This window comes from Gouania willdenowi, chromosome 12 (genome assembly GCF_900634775.1).
Source record: "Gouania willdenowi chromosome 12, fGouWil2.1, whole genome shotgun sequence".
In the NCBI taxonomy this organism is placed as follows: Eukaryota; Metazoa; Chordata; class Actinopteri; order Blenniiformes; family Gobiesocidae; genus Gouania; species Gouania willdenowi.
Genome location: NC_041055.1, coordinates 15,566,920 through 15,587,092, shown reverse-complemented (window position 1 = coordinate 15,587,092; position 20,173 = coordinate 15,566,920). Strand labels below are relative to the sequence as shown.

Below are 20,173 nucleotides of genomic sequence, written 5' to 3'. Positions count from 1 at the left end.
TTCATTTTTTGTTCTTTCACAAGATCAATTTACTCAGTAACTGTAAATGTTAGGTCTAGAAATGTAACATTTACAATTACTTTTAAAATGTTCCTCTGTACAAGTAAGATTACTAATTTAGAAATATAGTCAAAAAAGTACAAGTACATATAAAATCAACTCAATTACAGTAATGTGAGTACTAATCGTTACTTTTACGTTTATATCTCACTGATGTATTCTGGACCAAACCCATTCACAGATTTATTTAAGTCTATTCTGAGCAGTATCTATATGGAGGTATATGTGTGTCTTCATTATTCAATAAAATAAATAAAAATGAACTTTTCAATCAAAAAAAGAAAAAAAAAAATCACTTCAATAAAAAAAGTTTACTTTCACCAAAAATATTTTCAATAAAGAAGTCAAATGCAAAAAAAAAAAAAAAAAAAATTGAGACCTAAATACTTGCATTTGAACACTTTTTTTGTATTTGGGCCATATTATGGGTAGTACATTTGTGTCTTTATTATTCACTAAATATATATATATATATATATATATATATATATATATATATATATATATATATATATAACATTTCAATTAAAAAAAAAATATAATATTCAAATAAAACGTGTTTTCAAATGCATTGTTTTGGGGATGAAATGTTTTTGCTTTCAAACCCTTTCTTTCTTTGACCCAAATACAAAAAAAGATCATTTCAATAAAAATAAAAAATAAACCTTTTCAATCAAAGAAAAAAAAGTGTTCAAATTCAATTATTTGGGTATCAAAATTCTTTTTTCTATTTTTTATTGAAAAGTGGTTTTTTTCCTGATTGAATAATAAAGACACAAATCTACCTCTATATATTAATGCTTAAAAAAACTGTTTAAAAAGCTCAGAGTTTGAGTTGAACTTTATTCTGAGACAGTCCATCGCCATGCAGTGGTCACATGGGTGCACGTGCAGTTCTCTGAATCGTCACAAGAGGGCGCAACTTGTGCATCATTTGATAGATAAACCCAAAAAGAAAGAAACACCAAACGTTTTCTATTATTCATTCGACAGTTGGACGGACGGAGGAACTAATGCCAGGGTCTGCTCTCCATGTCTGTGAAGCTCAGGCTGTGTTTGTTCACTGAATGAAGGCAGAATAGTGTGAGCGTCTGTCTGTCTGCCTGTCTGTCAGTCACTCCTCCTCCTGCTGCTGCTGCTGCTGCTGCTGCACTGTTTCATTCTCAGCTAGCTTAGCTGTCGTCCAGCTGCGGGGATCGACAACATCTGTATCCTGACACACAGAGACGCGTAACACGTCCAGGTAAGGCCTGACATGACAGCAGCACACTGTTGTTTTTCTTGTGTACTGTAGCATGTTGTCACGGGGCGGGTTAGCATCCTTTCACACATCTGTAGCGCTGACAGCTGCTAACATTTAGCTAAGTCACGATAAACCCTCGTCTGCCTCCGTGACAGAGATCATAACAAACCAGCCCTGCTGCGTCCATCACACACCGTGGAAAACACGCTGAGCTGTGGGACACCAGCCCTTTGTCACTGCATGGTGCTTTGTTTGTGTCAGAAAGAACGAGAACTGGGGTTCAAACCCCTGTGAGTTTAGGAAACAGCTGCAAGTTCACTATCCACTACTGTGATGGTAATCTATATCTATAGCCACGTGTCACGACTATTGCAACCGTTTTCTCTTTGGCTTGAAAAAGTATACCAAAATTTAGTTGAATAGGAAAAATTAAGGGTAAATAAATACAGAGAGATGTTTTTCATGAAAAGAAAAACAAAAAATGTGCATTCATTGAAAAAAGTTTGGTCTCAAATTGGGGTACGTGTACCACTAGGGGTACGCGATGGCACAAGTACCCCCTACTTGGAAAATTAACAAATAAAAGCATTGCAAACATGGGGTTTTATAATGTTTATTTTTCAGGTAAAAATGATGGATAACCACACTGAATATTACCATCGGTTAATATCAGAATTACTTTATTAATCCCAGGTGTAAATTGCTTTTGTTACAGCCACTTAAAAGAATAAAAATGATTAACAAAGACAAAAGAAAGAATAAACGTTAAATATTTTCTGAGTGTGTTCTACTCCTAACCCAGATCCACTGAACAAGCCACACTACAGCACTCACTCACACGTGCTGTCCCTTAGAGGAGAAAAAAGCCAAAAGTGGCACATATTCTGCAACTGTTTGTTAATAAATGTGACTGTGTGGCATTTTGCATCAGCAAATTTAACCCTGAACTGTCTTTATGATCAGACTTCATTTGAATTAAAATGATCAACATTTATATCATATATCACCATTTTGAGTAAAAATATGGAGATGAGTTTTGATCCATATCGCCCAGAACTAGTTGTTACTCATTAGATGTTGCTTGTTTAAAAAAAAAAAAAAAAAAAAATTCGAAGATGGTTATTAAACAAAATGATTAACTATGCATTTCATCTATTGATTCACTGTCAGCTAGCAATAAATTATAATGCAAAAATATATATTAAAAATAAACAATTATACAAAAAAATGTAGGTAATAACTCATTAGGCAAAAATACAATAGTCCTCAGACATGCTGGACTATTTTGGACAGAATTAAATTCTGAAGTTATTTATTGATTTTTATGTCATGTAAAAAGTTGTCACAATTGGATTGTCAAAAAGCATCAGTTCAGTTCAAAGAACTTTTTTTTCCCGTTCGGAACTTGTTTTGTGACGGAGTGTAAGTGCTATAAACGTTAATGCTAGAAAGACCACATACAGTACATATATATATATATATATATATATATATATATATATATACATACACACATGACACATCTCATATACCATAATTCAGCTGGACTATAACACTGTTGCTCAGACTTTGATATCGCCTGCAAAGAAAAGTCCAAAAATAGTGAAGCTGGGAAACTGTTTTTCTTCGTCTGTGTCTGTCCTTTTGGTCTTCAACCAACTGAGTCAATTCTTAACATTCAACAAAATATTTGATAAATTTCAGTCAGGCTTTCGTTCTCATCACAGCACAGAAACTGCTCTGATCAAAGTGATCAATGACATAAGGTTGAACACTGATTCCGGAAAAGTTTCTGTTCTTATTCTATTGGGTCTAAGTGCTACATTTGTCACTGTAGAACATACAATTTTGTTGCACAGATTGTAAACATGGGTTGGACTAAATCAGGGGTGGCCACACCTGGTCCTCAAGAGCCGCTATCCAGCATGTTTTAGATGTTTCCCTCTTCCAACACACCTGATTGAAATGACCAGGATCGTTATCAGGCTTCTGCAGAGCTTGGTGATGAGTTAATCATTTGAATCAGGTGTGTTGGAAGAGGGAAACATCTAAAACATGCTGGATAGTGGCTCTTGAGGACCAGGATTGGCCACCCCTGGACTAAATGGAAAAGTAATGCAATGGTTTAAGTCACACTTGGAGGAGTGAAGTTATTTTGTAAGCATTGGAAACTTTGAATATGACACATTACCAATGTCTTGTGGGGTTCCTCAGGGCTCTGTTCTTGGACCCCTTCTGTTTAACCTTTATATGCTTCCTTTAGGACAAATTTTACAGAACTGTAAGGTTGATTATCAGAGCTACGCAGATGACACACAACTATATCTATCACTGAACCCAGATGACTATGGTCCCATTGAGGTGTTGTGTGACTGCTTAGAAAAAGTAAACTGCTGGATGAGTGAAAACCTCCTTCAACTAAATCATGAGAAGATGGAGGTGATCGTCTTTGGTAACAAGGAAAAGAGGACAACTGTCAGCAATTATCTTGTCACAATCTTTAAAAGCTAAAGACCAAGTCAAAAACCTTGGTGTTCTGATTGACTCAGATCTTACATTCAGCAGTCAGATCAAATCTATCACAAAAACAGCCTTCTACCACCTAAAGAACATCTCCAGAGTGAAAGGTTTAATGACTCAGAAAGATCAGGAGAAACTGGTCCATGCTTTTATCTCCAGCAGACTGGACTATTGTAATGGTCTTCTGACAGGAATCCCCCAAAAGAGCATCAAACAGCTACAGCTGGTTCAGAACTCTGCAGCTCGGGTCTTAACCAGAACAAAGAGGTCAGAACACATTACTCCAGTTTTAAAGTCTTTACACTGGCTCCCAGTCAGCCTCAGAATAGACTTTAAAGTTCTGCTGCTGGTGTATAAATCTGTGAATGGGTTTGGTCCAGAATTACTTCATACTTTTTAATTGAGCTACTTTTGACTTGTACAGTACTTGATTATTTTTATGTATGACTTACTTGTATGTGAGTACAATTTTAATTAAGTAACGGTACTTCTACTTAGTCAGGTATGAACCCAGCAGGTCTCTCAGATCTATGGACCCACGTCAGATAGTGGAGCCCAGAGCTCACAGTAAACATGGTGATGCTGCTTTTAGTTGTTATGCTGCAAATAAGTGGAACAAACTGCCAGCAGGGCTGAAGTCAGCATCCAATGTGAACATTTTTAAATCAAAGTTAAAGGCACTTTTTTTCCTCTACTGCGTATGATTGAGAGAGAGATTTTTGGTCATATTGTTGATGTAATGTGTTTGTTGATGATTTTAAATGTTTTTACTGATGAATTTAAATGTTCTTATTGATTTTAAGCTGTTGAATGTTTTATCTTGTAAAGCACATTGAGTTTCCTTGTGTATAAAATGTGCTATACAAATACATTTGCCTTGCCTTTAAGTACAGTATGTCATCAGGCTAAATACTGAGGACATTATATCACTGACTAGTCTGATGATAGGGACCGTTACAGATGGTTCAGTATGTTGGATGCTCAAGCAAACATGTTAATGGTCAAATTCAGCATGTGTTTAGCATTCTGAATTTGCTTCTAAATAACTGAACATGTTTGTTGTGGATTTTTTCTCTTGCCTTTGCTGGAATTTCTGTATTTATCTATATTTATTTGGACCGCTTTTGTGTCGAGAATAAATAATGTATTATGTTTATACTGAAAGGGGAAACAAGAAAGAGCAAAGTAGGAAAGGTCTTTGATGTCTTCATATTTAAATATGTGTGCAATATAGTTCTGCTTTGTAACTATTACAACAGTTATTTTCTTCACTACATTAAGTGTGAAACAATCTTGTACTTTTGCAAGTTGACGATGTGACTTGCAGAATCAACTGTTGAAAGATTAAATATACAGAAGTCTGAAGAAACGGTAGCATTGTGCACTCAAACTGTTTTTTTTCTCCCGTCGATTGGACACAACCTTGACCCTTTTGGCCAGTTTAGGTCATGTGACTAAGATTAAACCTAACCGTAAACCTAACCCTATAAATTGTTGTGAAATTGGGTTATAACTAGGGGTGTTGGGAAAAAAAAAATCTTTTCGGCGATATGTCACGTTATTACATCGTGTGATTCTCGGATCAATTCTAATTGAATTCATATCGATTTTTTAAAATAAAAAATAAATAAATAAATAAATAAAAAAAATATATATATTTTTAATTTAACCTTTATTTAACCAGGGAAGTCTTTTCCACTGCAGGAGACATTGTAACTGCACAAAGAAGTTCACTGAAACCTGGGCATGTTGACCAGCTTGTGTTTTTTCAATAAAATCTAAAAAGAAAGTACTAACTTTCTGCATTTATTTGTTGTTCTAGGCATAAATACCTCAGTTAAGTTGCACTAAAGTCATGTTGCACTGAAGTCAAAGTTGGTTTAAAAGCCACATGCAGATTGTATGTTATTTTTTCATTTTAAGTTGTTGGCGCATGTGAAAGCCAATGTTTTGAGTGTAAAATATGCCAATAAAATATATTTCATACATAATGTTCTCATGAAGGTGTACAAATATACAGATTAGTTGTTTCTTAAAGGTATTGTGGACGATGTTTAGCTTCCGGGTGGATCATCAAGACTATTGGTCCTCCTAATTGTCAATCATGTTTACGAAAGGCCGTCGTACGTGCTCGTGCCCGGTGCGCACCGGGTCCTTTGAAAATGGATTTTCACTTACCGGTGGCGAGTCTGACGTAGTGGGAAAAGTGCAAATCTTCTTTTGGTAGGTAAGCTTGTATGACCGATGCCGACTCCAATTTGTAAACAGAACTGTGCACAAGGAAAACGGGGCTCGTGCATGCTCTCCCGCACATGTAGGCGTGTTGTGCATGCGCATTTTTTTTCAAAATGTTCGGATGGCGATACTTTTTTAAACATCGTCCACAATACCTTTAAGTCATATATATATGATATATATATATACTTTAATATCGAGATATATTGTATCGTATCGTATCGTGACCTATGTATCTGATACGAATCGTATCGCCAGGTGCCAGGCAATACACACCCCTAGTTATAACTTAACCCTAACACGCTACGTACTTGTACTTTGTTAAACATACCAATAGCCCTGGAGGTTGTCCGTACAGCAACCGTACAAATAGACGCTTTCAATAATAATTAGTGTAAGTGTAACTGGTGAACTTTAATGTTGGTGGATAATGGTTAAACTGTCTACAAAGTGTATTATTAATCTTCTATTCTTTCTAATACAAACCTGAGTGGGGGAATGTCTGAGGCTTTCCCAAAGCAACACATGGCCTAAACAACTGTTAATCAGCTAAACACATGATATTTATCATTCTACCTAAGTGTCATTCAAACAAAACCGAAAAAATTGCTTTCACAAAATTTTATTTTTCACATGCACTTCGGATACCAATCTATCCCTACAAGCGTGAAATGTATGTCTTTGTTTCTTATAATAGACGCTGACATATTGGCTGCCTGGCATTGCATTCAGTTCTCAAGTCACTTCGATGTTGTGGCGTATTAAGTTCACCTTTAATAGTCATGTATGAAGAAGACCATTTTACGACGAACTCGTTCTGTGAATACGCGTACATTAAAACGTGCCGTGCAATGAACAAAACGCTAGCATAGAATCATATTTGTGCACGCACCTGAAAAAATGTGATCGCAGACTTAAAACATCGCGAGAGAGAAAAATCTGAACAGGTGAGCAACAAATGTGTATCTAGAGTTAATATGCATCTTCAATGATTCTTTCTGTTTAACCGATTTTATTCTAGGTCACAAAATAATGTTTTGTATATGAACTCAGTCACTTGTGTATGTATTTATGAACTCTGTTTACCAGTTACAAATGGCAGTCACTGAGTTTTGCCTGACAACGCTTGAATTAAAACATTTTCAACGCTGTTTTATACTTGTAGATAAATACATGTAATAATACAATTATTATATTACAAGCTAAAAGAAAGTTATTTTTCAGGTTTTGTTTAACTTTGAATGAAAAATGATTCATTTTACGCTTTTAGATGAGCCAGTATACAACTTGTTACTTTAATAGATAAATACAAATCATAATTTAGGGTTGATGATAAAAAAAAAATAATAATTTTAAGTGAGCAATATTGTGCTGCTATTGTATTGTGTGATAATCCTGGTGCTAGCTCATTTCTTGGACTGCCTCCCCTTCTTGCTCAGAGGGTGAAGGTCAGGTCATGTGACTTTTGTTGTGATAAGACAGTACACTATGTCCAGTAAAGCAGCATCTGTTGGTGTTTCCCAAAGCTTTACATACAGCTGTGCTGCTGGGATGATATACAGGCCAGTTAGTGGAGCACATGTTTTATATATGATTATATGATATACAGCAGGGGCGTCAAACTTATTTTCTCTCCACAGCCAAATATGTACCAGTTTTGTCTCAAGTGGACTGCAGATTTTGCCAGGGAAGAAAATTCATGTCAACATTTAAATAATAAGAAAAGTTTTTTTCCCCCATACCCCTTTTAAAATTTCATATGCTGTTTTATTTGTGTATCAGTAGACTCTCCTGAACTCCTTTCTGTGTCTGGAACACAGTTCTCTAGGCTTATTCCATAAACTTATATACTAAGTGCATTAGAAAATAAAAAAAGTTAGTTATAGACTGTAATAACGGAGCGTTTTCTTTGAAAATGAATCCATATGTAATAAGTCTCATATTTGAAACTTTGGTGAGCTTTTATTTTGAAATTACACATCAGAACTTGCTAGAATTATCTTAGCCATTGTGTTCATTTTTATGTTGGACTATTTATTCACACAGATAAAATGTCATGGCCTCCATCTTCTGAGGCTTCAATGTGATCAAAATTAGGATGGTAAAAGTATCAATAATCAATATATTTACTCCTTAAATGTTCAATTAATTAATTAATTTGTGGAGGCTGGCTTGACCGCAGTCTACAGACGGAGTCAGGCCACACTATAATAGTGCCTTAAAGCACTAAAAAATAAAATAAAAGTTATTATGTCATTAGTAAGTCAATGCTGTCTTCTTTGTCAAATATAGCTAACTCCGAATATCAGAAGTGCATTCTCCGATTCGCATTATTTACAGAGAGCAGAAATATGTTTTACTTGTTCTTGTTCTACATCACCAGTTGTTAATATTTGTTAAATATTTTTTACTTGTTCTTGTTCTACATCACTAGTTTTTGATATTTGTTAAACGTTTTTTATTTGTTGTCGCTCTACCTCACCTTTGTTAATTTCAATAAATGTTGCTTTTTAAAAAAATGAGACTCATACCATTTGTTATCATCATTGTGTAATTTTTATGATGTAAATTGAGGGAGCGAAAGTAGTATCGGCTCCAAATAGTATCTCAAAAAAATCGGCAGTCCGTATCGGTCATCGGCTAAGGTTGACTGGAAAAAAAAAATCGATATCGTGCTCAGCCCTAAAAAATCTATATCGTCTATCCCTAAAGGACAGTACCCTCTTTTATTAAAGTTTGTGTAAAGCAGAAATAAATGTGTGTTATGAGTTTGTCACACCACAGAAACATGTCATTGACCACTGAGCCAAATTTGAAAGATGAAAAAAGTCACTAAGTATATAAGATCAGGTCTCAAAATCATGGAAAAACAAGCACTTATCTCTGCTCTGAAACGCTGGGGGCGTGTCAGTTAGAGGCACTGGAACCACACCCACGTGCGGCAAGGGCACCGCCTCCGTGTACTGTGTCTATGAGAAAGAGCAGTGTGAAAGCGGCTCCAGCGTCAATCGTGCTTCTCCAAAAGTGCTCGGATTGGGCCAAACGAGTCTGAATGTGTGCATCTCTCCCGGGTAGAGTCACAACTGCACTTGCTAGAGGTGAAACACACATTCACGGTGCAAAAAAAGTGCTCATTTCATGGAAAATGTGGCACCAGCGGACGCGTTTTATTGCTGGGAGTCGCGGAAGTTTGGTGTGCTTCAGCAGCAGGGTCAGGCTTATGCTAATGATGGCTCCGTTACGTAACGCGGCTATGATTTCTGACCCGCCCATTAAATCCTGAACACAGAAATTTGAAACACAGTTTGTGAAGCCTAGCTCCACAATTAAATTATAAATGATTAAATGGCTTTTTACATGTTTTATGGAATACATTCATGACCTAATTAATGTGTTTAGAAGAAAATGGCTGAATTTGTTTTACACGGTCCTTGAGAAATATTATTGTTTGAGGTAAATTTGTTAAAAAAAAACAAAAAAGGTGCTCGGAACGTGTTCCTATTATTTCTTAAATTGATTGATTAATCGTTCCGAGTACCTCCTGCAACGTGCTCCTGTACCCCGAGGGGTACGCAAACCCCTGGTTGGGAATGGAATCACTGCTGTAGCACCGACATTATCCAAGCAATAAATGACAGATATCAGTCCCTGCAGGTTCTTCACTTTTATATAAATTCCTTGATTTTGTGACCAATGTTTGTGTAATCTTCAAGGTAATCTTAGAGATTCGTTCAGATTAGATATCATTTCATTGATCTTTTGGGAAGGCTCCCTCAGCTTGCTTAAGGTTCCAGCAGCATTAAAACAAACTGAAAATAGGGTTGAGATGATGTACAAATACAGAATATATAGAATATTCAGAAATAAATAAACAAGGTGCTTGGTATATTTCAGGTTGGTGCTACTGACTACAATCTACTATTTAATCTACAATCTCCTACTGTCTTGTGTGATTGTTTGTGAAAATTTAGTCTACAATCTGTGATTAAAAATGACTACCATCATGTGATTAAAGCACAGGAAAATTGTGATCCCCTGCAAATATTATGGATTTCTTTAAATTTGTGAATTTGGACATATTTTCAAGTGAATTATTTGGTAATTTACACAATGATTTATGTTTTGTCTTTCATTTTTTACTTTTTTCTGAGGAACAAATTGGATGCTCTGAAGGGCCGAATTTGGCCCTCGGACTTTGAGTTTGACACCAGATATACACATTTGTTCTTAGAACAGATGTTTTGGACAAATTAGCATTTAAATTAACAAAGAAAAAGTTTTCAGGTTGAATTTGTGGTTAAGCTTGGTGTTGTTGGTTTATTTACAGGTGTTTTTATTAGTTGTACAAAGTTTATTGACACTAAATAAATGTGAAAGATGTTAAAATGCTTTTTTTAAAACAGTAGAATTAGATGCAGCTAATAGAGAGCAAAATTTAATGATGATTAACATTTTGAATGCAGTCATCTGCTCGGTTGAACATAACGCGTAAACAAAAGCAAAGAAAAAATGATTTTCATCGTCCCCATCTGCCAACCCACCACCTACTTCTTTTCCTGCACACACACACACACACACACTCACACACACACACACACACACGCACACGCACCTGCACTTACACACAAATACTCTACAAATAATAAATAAATGAAACGGTATAAAAGTAAATAAGCTAAATGCCAATTAATTGATGAACAAGTTACACTTGCTGTCAGTCTGAGTAAGAGAGAGGATATTTTCTGCTGAAAACAAGCAGAGTAGAGGAACCAAGGTTACGTGGAGTGGGTTTCTCTCCCACTCATAGGCCACAATCTAAACTTGTCTTGAGCTCCCACTGGTTTGTTTGTTATTTTTCTCTCTCTAAGGTTCATTCAGCTCCTACACATTGTACCACAATCCTGTCAGACCCAGAATATCTTATCATGTTTTATCTTGTCGTACTTTGTCTTGTCTTGTCGTACTTTGTATTGTTGTACTTTGTATTGTCGTGCCTTGTATTGTCTTGTTGTACTTTGTCTTGTTGTACTTTGTCTTGTCTTGTCGTACCTTGTCATGTCTTACCTTGAGTTGTCTTGTTGTACTTTGTCTTGTTGTACTTTGTCTTGTTGCACTTTTTCTTGTCTTGTCTTATTGTACGTTGTCTTGTCTTGTTGTTCCTTGTCTTGTACCTTGTCTTGTACCTGGTCTTGTCTTGTCATACCTTGTAATGTCTCGTCTTACTTTGTCTCGTCTTGTCTTCTTTGTCTTACTTTGTCTCGTCTTGTTTTCTTTGTCTTACTTTGTCTTGTCTTTTCTTGTCTTACTTTGTCTTGTCTTGTCTCTTACTTTCCATTGCCTTGTCGTTAAGGACAATTTAAATGACAAAAGGGTTTAACTTAGATATGCAAATTTTATTGAACCATGTTGTAAGCATCAATTGTCAACTTGCAACTAAGACCTGAGAGTCACTTCATTCAGGAGCATGTAATGGTATTTAGCAGAATGTGTGGTATGAAGGCTGCACTTCACAAAAGGTTCACATGCAAAGAGCTGTAATTGCTCCTGCTTCTAAGTGGGCAAATGGTTTCTTTGATTTTTAAATAACAAAAAGCCTTTCATTACACCCACATCTCGTTTCATTACGCTCTGTCTACGTGGTTCATTACAGCTCATAAATATTTAATTTACGCCATGACATACTTTATCAGACTGTTTGTGCTGTATTTATGTATTCGGTGTTTTCTCACCAGGCTAGTCTAGGGGGAAATTGTCACAACTTCATTTGGTTTGGTTTGCTTTTACAATTCATAAATTAAAAAAAAAAAAAAAAGCTGAGCTGCAAATGTGGAGCTATATTGTTTCCTGCCCCAACGTCTGAAAGAGTAATAGAGCAGGAAGACACAGTAACATATTTGTAGACCTATCAGATGTACACCTGAAAAATGGGACACTCATTTCATTGGTTTTTGCTGTAGAAGCGACCACAAAAACTGTATGTAGATGCTCAGTACATGAGACCAATCAGATTCTACCCAAAATATTGTGGAAAGCAAACTTATCCAACCAAATCAAAGACTAGTGCATTTGCAGCATGGAGTAAGGTTTCTCTCTAGTTCCCCTGACAACAGTGGAATACTGTTCTAATGCTGATATAAGGTTTGCATCTGTCATCCATTTCAAAATGTCCTACTAGAGAAGTACAGCAATAGGCTGGACATTCTTCCCTTACATTTCTCCAGTTTAGGAGTATACAATGCGTTTTAAGTTATAGTACTGGCACATACAGTATTATAAGTTATTGGTCTGTTTAATTTGTTTTAATTTATTCATTTATTTAGCAAGATTAAAATTCCCTATTCATTGTTTGTGCATATAAAACGTGTTTCATTTTAAATCGTAGACAGAACTGAAAACCTGAGTTCGTTAGTTTAAAATGACGATCAGAACAAAAGTAAGTGGCGAAGCTAGAGGGAGAAGGATTAGAAATAACTGTAGATCAAATGTAGGCTTTTCTGGGAACACTAATTATTTGATTTTATGTAGATAAAAAAAATGAAATAATGCAATGTTTGAAGAAAAGAGTAGACTGTAATTTTGTAACCTACTGAAAGTGCTTTTGGCCCCAAACTTTTACATCAAGCGCCCCTAGTGGCCACAAGCGGCGCAGCACTGTCGCAAAAATCAACAAACAGTCAGTCGGGCCAGCCTCCCTTGTCTTTTATTATTAATTATGTATGCAGACAGTAGTTGACCTGTAATTTCAGAATAAGGATTGGCTCTCAGGGCTGGAGGAGCAGCCGACACTGCCACGGCGATTGGCCTTCCTCTAAGTAAGGGGGAAGCGCCGCCGAGGTGGGCCCGCTTCTACGGCGGTGGGGAGAAGAGTGCGGCGGTGGTGGCTGCTCCTCCAGCTCATAGACTGTAGCAGCCCCGAGAGCCAATCCTTATCCCGAAGTTACGGATCTGACTTGCCGACTTCCCTTACTAGAGAATCCACGTTCAACTGAACTATTGTGGTGATAAGTGCACCATTAACCCAACACGAAACTACCATTATGTGTTATTTTGGCTGTAAACAGAGGCTAACTTGTTTCAGCTGCCCACAGCAATGGCGCCGGCTCATGAAATGCCTGTATGTTGTGACGTCACGTGGGAACTATATATATCTGAGCCTGTGGTCACGTGACGTAAAATGATACGTTCTCCAGAAAGACGGTCCATCTCCTCCAAACTTACATAGTCAGTATTTCAAGAGGGAAGCCCTGCTCGGAGCATTGATACTGTCAAGCGCTGTATTTTGGCCTGAGGAATTATTTAAAATAACTCATATGGGTCAACTCTTTAGGTCAAAAAGTTCATGGTGTGCCTTTAACTAGTTTTTTGGCAAAATGGATATGGATAAATGTGTTTGTCATTTGAGTGATTGGTGTCAAAGAAAAGGTTCACTTATATATGGTGCTATAAATAGGATCGAAACATTTTAATAACATGTACAAACAATATTCCTAAGGGAGTTTAAACCAAGCAGAAAGGTTTCTGCCTGAACTAAGAAAAAGAAGAACTAAGAAGCTTATGTGGTGTTTTTTTTTTCTTTTTTCTTTTCCCAGGTGTCAGCCTCCCAGAGGTTCTCCTCTGATGGAGCAGTGGTTGTTTGTTGCAGGAAAGAGGCGCCATGTTTCCTTGTCACATCCGCTCCTGGCCCTCTACTGAGCCGCCGGCTTCCTGCAGTAGTCATGCACCCCAAGTGGCCCCCTCACAACCTCTGCCCGATCTGCTGTGCAGCTGCTCCACTCCACCTCTGAACGCCCACACCGAAACACCCTCTCCAGACCCAATGGAGTCCCTCATTGTAGTCACCGAGTATGAACCCAGCAGACCCAGTGAGGAGATGAAAGAGGATGAGGTTAGTGAAACATTTTTATATTCTTTTGCTTTATTTTTTAGATACTCCATTCAATAGAACAGTGTTGAAATTTAAATGAAATACAAATCTATGCACCCTTCGTTCTTTGATTATTTTAAAATCAAAATGACAAATAAACACTATGGTTATTTTGTTTTAATGACTTAAAACCAAAATAGAAATACAGAAATATCAAAAACCAGATGACCAGCTTTTTTCTGTTTAAAAAAAAATCTTGTTTTGTTTGTGAGATATTTGGATAGTTACGGGGAAATTTGAGCGAGAACTGAAGACCGCTGCACTTCGGTTCCCGCCACAGGTCCTGGACCAGATCTCTGCACACAATAAGACTGTTGAGGATTTATTTCAGCAGTTTTTGGTCCTGCTCTTGTTTTCATGCAGTCTGTGGATGTTTTAGCTCGTAAAAAGCTGCTCTCATTTACGTTTTGTTTTGCGGTGTTACGGTCAATATAGTATCCAAATAAACTGGTGACTGACTATCGACTCTGAGGCTGGTGTGAGGAACAATGGAACAATAGATGTTAGAATTTCTACGATTTGACACTTTTGCAAAAACAGTTACACAGCTTTTTTGAGGGCAGTAAACATATTTATTTTGCACGTTATATCACCGCTAGCCACTAATGGCAGCCGTCAACACACACAGAAGTTGATCACAGGAAACGAGGAGCACCAGTAGATTCATTACACCACCTCTGGTTCCTTTAATCACATATCGTGCATGCTTTTCTTAACATCCATTTTTTTGTTTTGATTTATTTACAGTATGCATTAATAATGTTTCAATTCACCAGTTCATCAGTAATGTGACTTATGCATAGCTCAATTTTGTGATGGAGTTGAAGTCCACCATCGTCTATGGGTCTAACATGAGGCTCTTGTCCTAGGTTCCCTTAGATATGCAAATATCATACAAACAGTACAAGATTTAATTTTTAAACTGAAAAACGCTGCTTATCTGGTTTTTGATTTTTTTCTGTATTTCTGTTTTGGTTCTAAGTCAATAAAACAAACTAACTACACTGCTTATTTGTTATTTTGATTTGGATTTAAATGGAGAAGAGCCAAAGAACGAAGGGTACACAGATGAATACAGTAACTTTTTCAAGTAACACTAAAATGATTGGTAAGAAGCTGCTAATACACTTCTGTCAGGTAGAGGAAATGGACAGCTCTGAGACACCTGAGCCAGCCCCCTCCGTGGCAGCACCTTTCCGAGCTCCATCCTGTGACCTGCTGTCCCACACAGTCTCTCATCCAAAGGCTCTTCTGCCAGAAAGCCAAGAGCAGCGGGGAAGATTAAACCTGTCGGACAGGAAGCTCTCACTTCAGGAGCGTTCACAGACGGCAACATCGCCCTGCAGCTCCCCGGGACTCAACGGACGCTACATTTACCCATCGTTACCTTACTCCCCCATAACATCCCCCCACTCCTCTCCACGCCTGCCCCGCCGGCCCACTGTGGAATCCAATAGTGTCTCCATCACAGACCTGCAGGTATGAGCGTGCCCTCAACACGACTCACCTGATTCCAGTTTGTGGCACCTAAAAACATCCTCATTTTGGGTCATGATACTTTCTCTGTTGGTACAAGATTTTAGATATCTTGTGATTAAGTTGGATCTGCACTATTTCATTCACTGGAATGTGTGTTGCATAAACAGCTACTGACAAAAGCATTCACAGAGGCAAGCACATTTTCCCTCTTAAACATACTGTAAGTCTATCTGTGTCATTGAATTTGCCAAAAAGTGAGCAGATTTGCTTGTGCATATGTCTTGAAAGCAGCTGCACACTTGTAAATTCCAGGCTATGTGGACACAGAGGTAAGGTTTCATATTCTACTAGACAAGACAAAAGCTCCTTGTGTAGATGTGGGTAGATTTTAGAATAGATTGTATAGCCGCAATGTTTCTTCTGTTTTTGTTTAGTTTTTTTATCTAGAGGAGTGTGTCCACAAGTCAGATCTTAGTCGCTTCTACACTGATATTGATTTCCATTCTGCAACATTGGAGTGCTGTGCATGAATGTGATGTAATCTGTTGTCAGATGGTTTGAAGGAACTGACGATGGATATTTGGATTTATATGAAGAAACAGTAACTTTATCTTTTACACTACCTTCAAAACGAAAATCGAAAGGGTAAAAGAATCTGTTTATTCTTAAACAGTTACATTTATTAGAGTGAAATATGTAATTGCATTTGTTTGTTAAAGGCCAGTCTGGTATTTTCAAAATGATTAGTTACAGTATCAGTTTAAAGCTATAGAATAAATTTTAATCTTAGACACAAACGATTCCACTTTTACATTCAGCTGCTCAGGCACAGCAGTCTTTCCACATTACTTGCAGCTCACTCTTAAAAAAAAAATAAATTACTATTATTATCATAATTAGTATTAATACTAATAATAAATAAAATAATACTATTGTACCAATATTCCAGTTGTCATTCACAGTCTGGAAGTGACACTCTATTCTGTTTGTGTGCGTGTGTGCCTGTGTGTGTTTTCTACATAATGTATTTATGCTTTGACATTCAAAATTCAGAAAATAAAAAAAACTAAATATTTTTCCAAAAGAAGTAACGTTGAAATAATAACGCAAAAATCTTAACGTGATATGCGATGGACTGCCCAGAAAATCAGAAAATGGATGGATGGAGGGTTAACGCAATAATAAACAGTTAGTTAACAGCTCTTAAAAACATTACATTAATTTTGCACTGAGAACAACAAACCCACACATTTCTGACAGGGAATGGAACAGTATGTACACGTATTTTCTTTGGTGATACAGTTTTACATTCTGTTTTAGACTCTGGGCAACAATACTTATCTTAGTGACTCATCACCCTGTGTTTAGAGCATTACAGAAAAGACGCAGTGTCTCCTTGTGGTTTACAACAAAGAATAAATAACATAGACAACAAACACTTAAAGAACATCAAATTGTTCCTTTCAGGAACAGCAAAAATAATATGCATAAGATTACAGAGTAGCAGATGGATGTCGCATAGATCATTCTAAAATACCAAAATCCCAACATTAGCAGAAGGTATAGAAAAATAAAGCAGCTTGTACCAAGGATTGTAAAATGTATTACAAAGCAGTTCTGACATTGGGCTGCATCATTCTTTACAATTTCATGCATGCAGAAAGATTAACAGGATTACCACTAAATTGACGTGCAAGCCTTTTTTTTGTTGTATTTTTGCACACGTACATTTTCAATATGCTCAAACCTGGTAACAATGATCTGAAGAGGTGTGATGATATGATATAGCCGACAGCAGATTTTCTTTAAACCCCTGCTGAGCGAGTTTGCTGAAAATGTAGAATTATTCTTTGGCGGAGCTTTTACTGAGAGAGCATGTGAAGTATCTATGGTATATAGACGTAAAGAATACCAGGTGTGACAATACAATTTTCACCCTTTTTTTTTCTTTCTTTCTTTGCTCAAGGACTGCGTTCAACTCAACCAGTACAAGCTGAAAGATGAGATCGGAAAGGTAACATCAGAGATGAGTCACTGGTTGTGTGCTTTTCTCTGGCTCTTCCATTTCTCTTCCCTTCTGCCTACTTCATGTGCGTCAAGTGATGCACATCATTGGACGCCACGCTCTAACGGCATTTCATATCCTCTCTCACGACTGTCCTCAATTCTTAAACTCTGTGTAAACTAGCCGGGAGACTGATGGGAGGCTGGTATAAATAGTGCTCTCTAAAGGAAGCTTAGTGTGTTTGTGAATCATGTGGGTTTAATACGAGGGCTGCTGTTTCTACCCACCTGCAGGGAGACATGATCCCATGTGCTGCAGAGACAATTAAAGCCGAGAGGTTGTTGTCTTCTGCTTGACTCTGAGACTGTATGATGAGCCGTGCAGGGCTTCTCCATTCTGCAATCTGCTCCCCCAGCAGGAACACCCCCTGCCCTCGTTCTAGCTCTCTCCTCTTTCTTTTTTGCACATGCTATTAATTGGGCCTGCTTGTGAACCTGGTGCCACTTAAATGGCTTAAAATATCTAAAAATAAGAATGACAGTCTTAGATGATTTGAATTTCTCTGTCACTGTGAAGCAGCTGTTACTCTTTTTGTTTCTACTCTCAACCCACTCATTTACCATGTTTGTGTGCGTGTGTTTATACCTATTCCTGTATGTATTTATCAGTTCAGAATTCTTGCGTTGCACATAGTGTGACGTGTATTGTCACATGACAAACTGACACCTTTTCCTGTTTGCTTTCTGCTGTTTCTGTTCTCTCTCGGTCAGGGCTCCTATGGTGTCGTCAAGCTGGCTTACAATGAAGACGACAACACGTACTATGTGAGTTTTACCATACACACATACACGTGGTTTTAAAAGCTTTTTTCTCATTACTAAGGATGTAATACTTTCACCGGTGTTTATATTTTTGTCTGTTATCAGAATTACATCAATTAAAAATTTTTTTTACCAAAGATCGACCATTTGTCAATAAATTTAGGAGGGTTTCTGGATCAATAAACTGATTCTGAATCAGTTTGGAAAATTGAACAAACCCTATCGCTCATCATTAGAAATTTCAAAAATGTACATCTGTTCAAAATTACCTGACCTTTTTGAAATTTGTTGTGTCAGGTTGGTTATTATTAATGGTGTTAGAAATTTCTTCCAAGCCTTTAACGTGTGAGTGATCATAGCACCATGATCAAAACAACTGTGGCGATCTGGCAGCGGGTATTTGTCGCTTGGCAGGGGCTTGTGCTGTAGTCTCCGTATGCTCTTGTTTTTTTTTGATTTTTTAAGGCGTTCATCACTGGCTAATCCCATAACAACCCAAACTCTTTCTCACATTTATTTCATGTGAAGCGTCCACATGCTGAAATTTGTAGATAATTGCACTCACTATGTGGTGTAATAACACGTCAAGCTTCAACTTTTCTATTAGCTGCTTCTTATTTATTGATGCTGTTCTTATTAAGCTCCCATAGCGACTGACATTGACAGTGGGAATATTTCAATATTCCTCTCAAGTGTCAAAGCCCACTCACCACGTTTCATTTGTATGTTGACACCTTGAGGCGTTGAGGCTTTAGGGAAAATTATTCATTGCTTTCAAATGCAGTCATCTACTCATTATTCTTGACTTTTGTCATTATTAGTCATCATTGGAAATATCTTGAATGTTTCAGAACAGTTTCCACTCCACATTTGCTGTGCAAAGGATTGTAATTTTGCGTAGGAATTAAAAAAAGAAGCCTAAAATCTATTTTCTAGCATCACGATAATGTTTTTTTAATGTGAAAACAAGAATATATTGCCTTAATCATGTATGACAGTGGTTCTCTTCTGGTGTAACCTTGAGAACCTCTAATAAGAAAAAAACCTGATGTTGTTACCCCTATTGTTAGTGTGTATTGTTATAGTAAGTGTGAACCATTGACAGTCTTCTGCCATCTAAAATACTTCTTTAAAAAAAAAAAAATATATATATATATATACCTCTGTAAATGTTTGTGTTCCATTGAAAACAAGTCTAAAACCCACAACAGCTCATCTCCAGTCAATTATATTACCTTGTTAAATGTAAGCAATGCTTTTCATAATCACCTGACTTATTATATGACATGTTTACCTTGTTTGATCATATTTTCTGCTTCAATAGTCTCAATCTACTCCATCAAATGTGATCCTAAAAAAAGAAGCTAATGGATGGTGGGAGTATCATCTGTAGTTGTGACCAAGTGCCTGAGGGTTCACTCTAAAACAACTACACAAGCATTCCTCGTTCCATTCTCCTTTTTGTTTGCCTTGCAGTTCATGTTCGTTAGATCTTTTGATTTCTCTCACTGACTTTTAATGTCCATTTTTTTCCTCTCTCCTCTGCAGGCGATGAAGGTGTTGTCAAAGAAGAGACTGATGAGACAGGCAGGTTTCCCAAGTAAGTGTGAGTCTAATACATTTCTACACAAAACAATGTCAGCCAAGCCTCAGCGGTCTCTGAACAATGCAGAGCAGCACTGAAATCCATCTTCTCTTTGTTTCTCAAACCTCCTCCCACTTGGTCCCTTTCTCTTTCATTAGGGAGACCCCCTCCTCGAGGAGCCAGGGCCCCCGAGGGTCCTCCTCAGCCTAAAGGACCCCTGGAGAGGGTGTACCAAGAGATTGCTATCCTTAAAAAACTGGACCACCCAAATGTTGTCAAACTTGTTGAGGTGAGTTGGGCC

General features: G+C 37.2%; 1 protein-coding gene across 1 annotated transcript in view; it reads left to right on the top strand.

The window, feature by feature from the left end:
• Positions 1 to 1,019: 1,019 nt before the first annotated feature.
• Positions 1,020 to 20,173, top strand: part of camkk2 (calcium/calmodulin-dependent protein kinase kinase 2) — a 30,884-nt gene continuing 11,730 nt past the window's right edge. Inside the window, exons 1-7 of the mRNA XM_028462769.1 lie at positions 1,020 to 1,303; positions 13,648 to 13,943; positions 15,120 to 15,461; positions 17,428 to 17,475; positions 18,237 to 18,290; positions 19,836 to 19,887; positions 20,031 to 20,161. Coding sequence (XP_028318570.1) covers positions 13,713 to 13,943; positions 15,120 to 15,461; positions 17,428 to 17,475; positions 18,237 to 18,290; positions 19,836 to 19,887; positions 20,031 to 20,161 — 858 coding nt within the window. The 5' untranslated portion in view covers positions 1,020 to 1,303; positions 13,648 to 13,712. The remainder of the gene's footprint in view (positions 1,304 to 13,647; positions 13,944 to 15,119; positions 15,462 to 17,427; positions 17,476 to 18,236; positions 18,291 to 19,835; positions 19,888 to 20,030; positions 20,162 to 20,173) is intronic.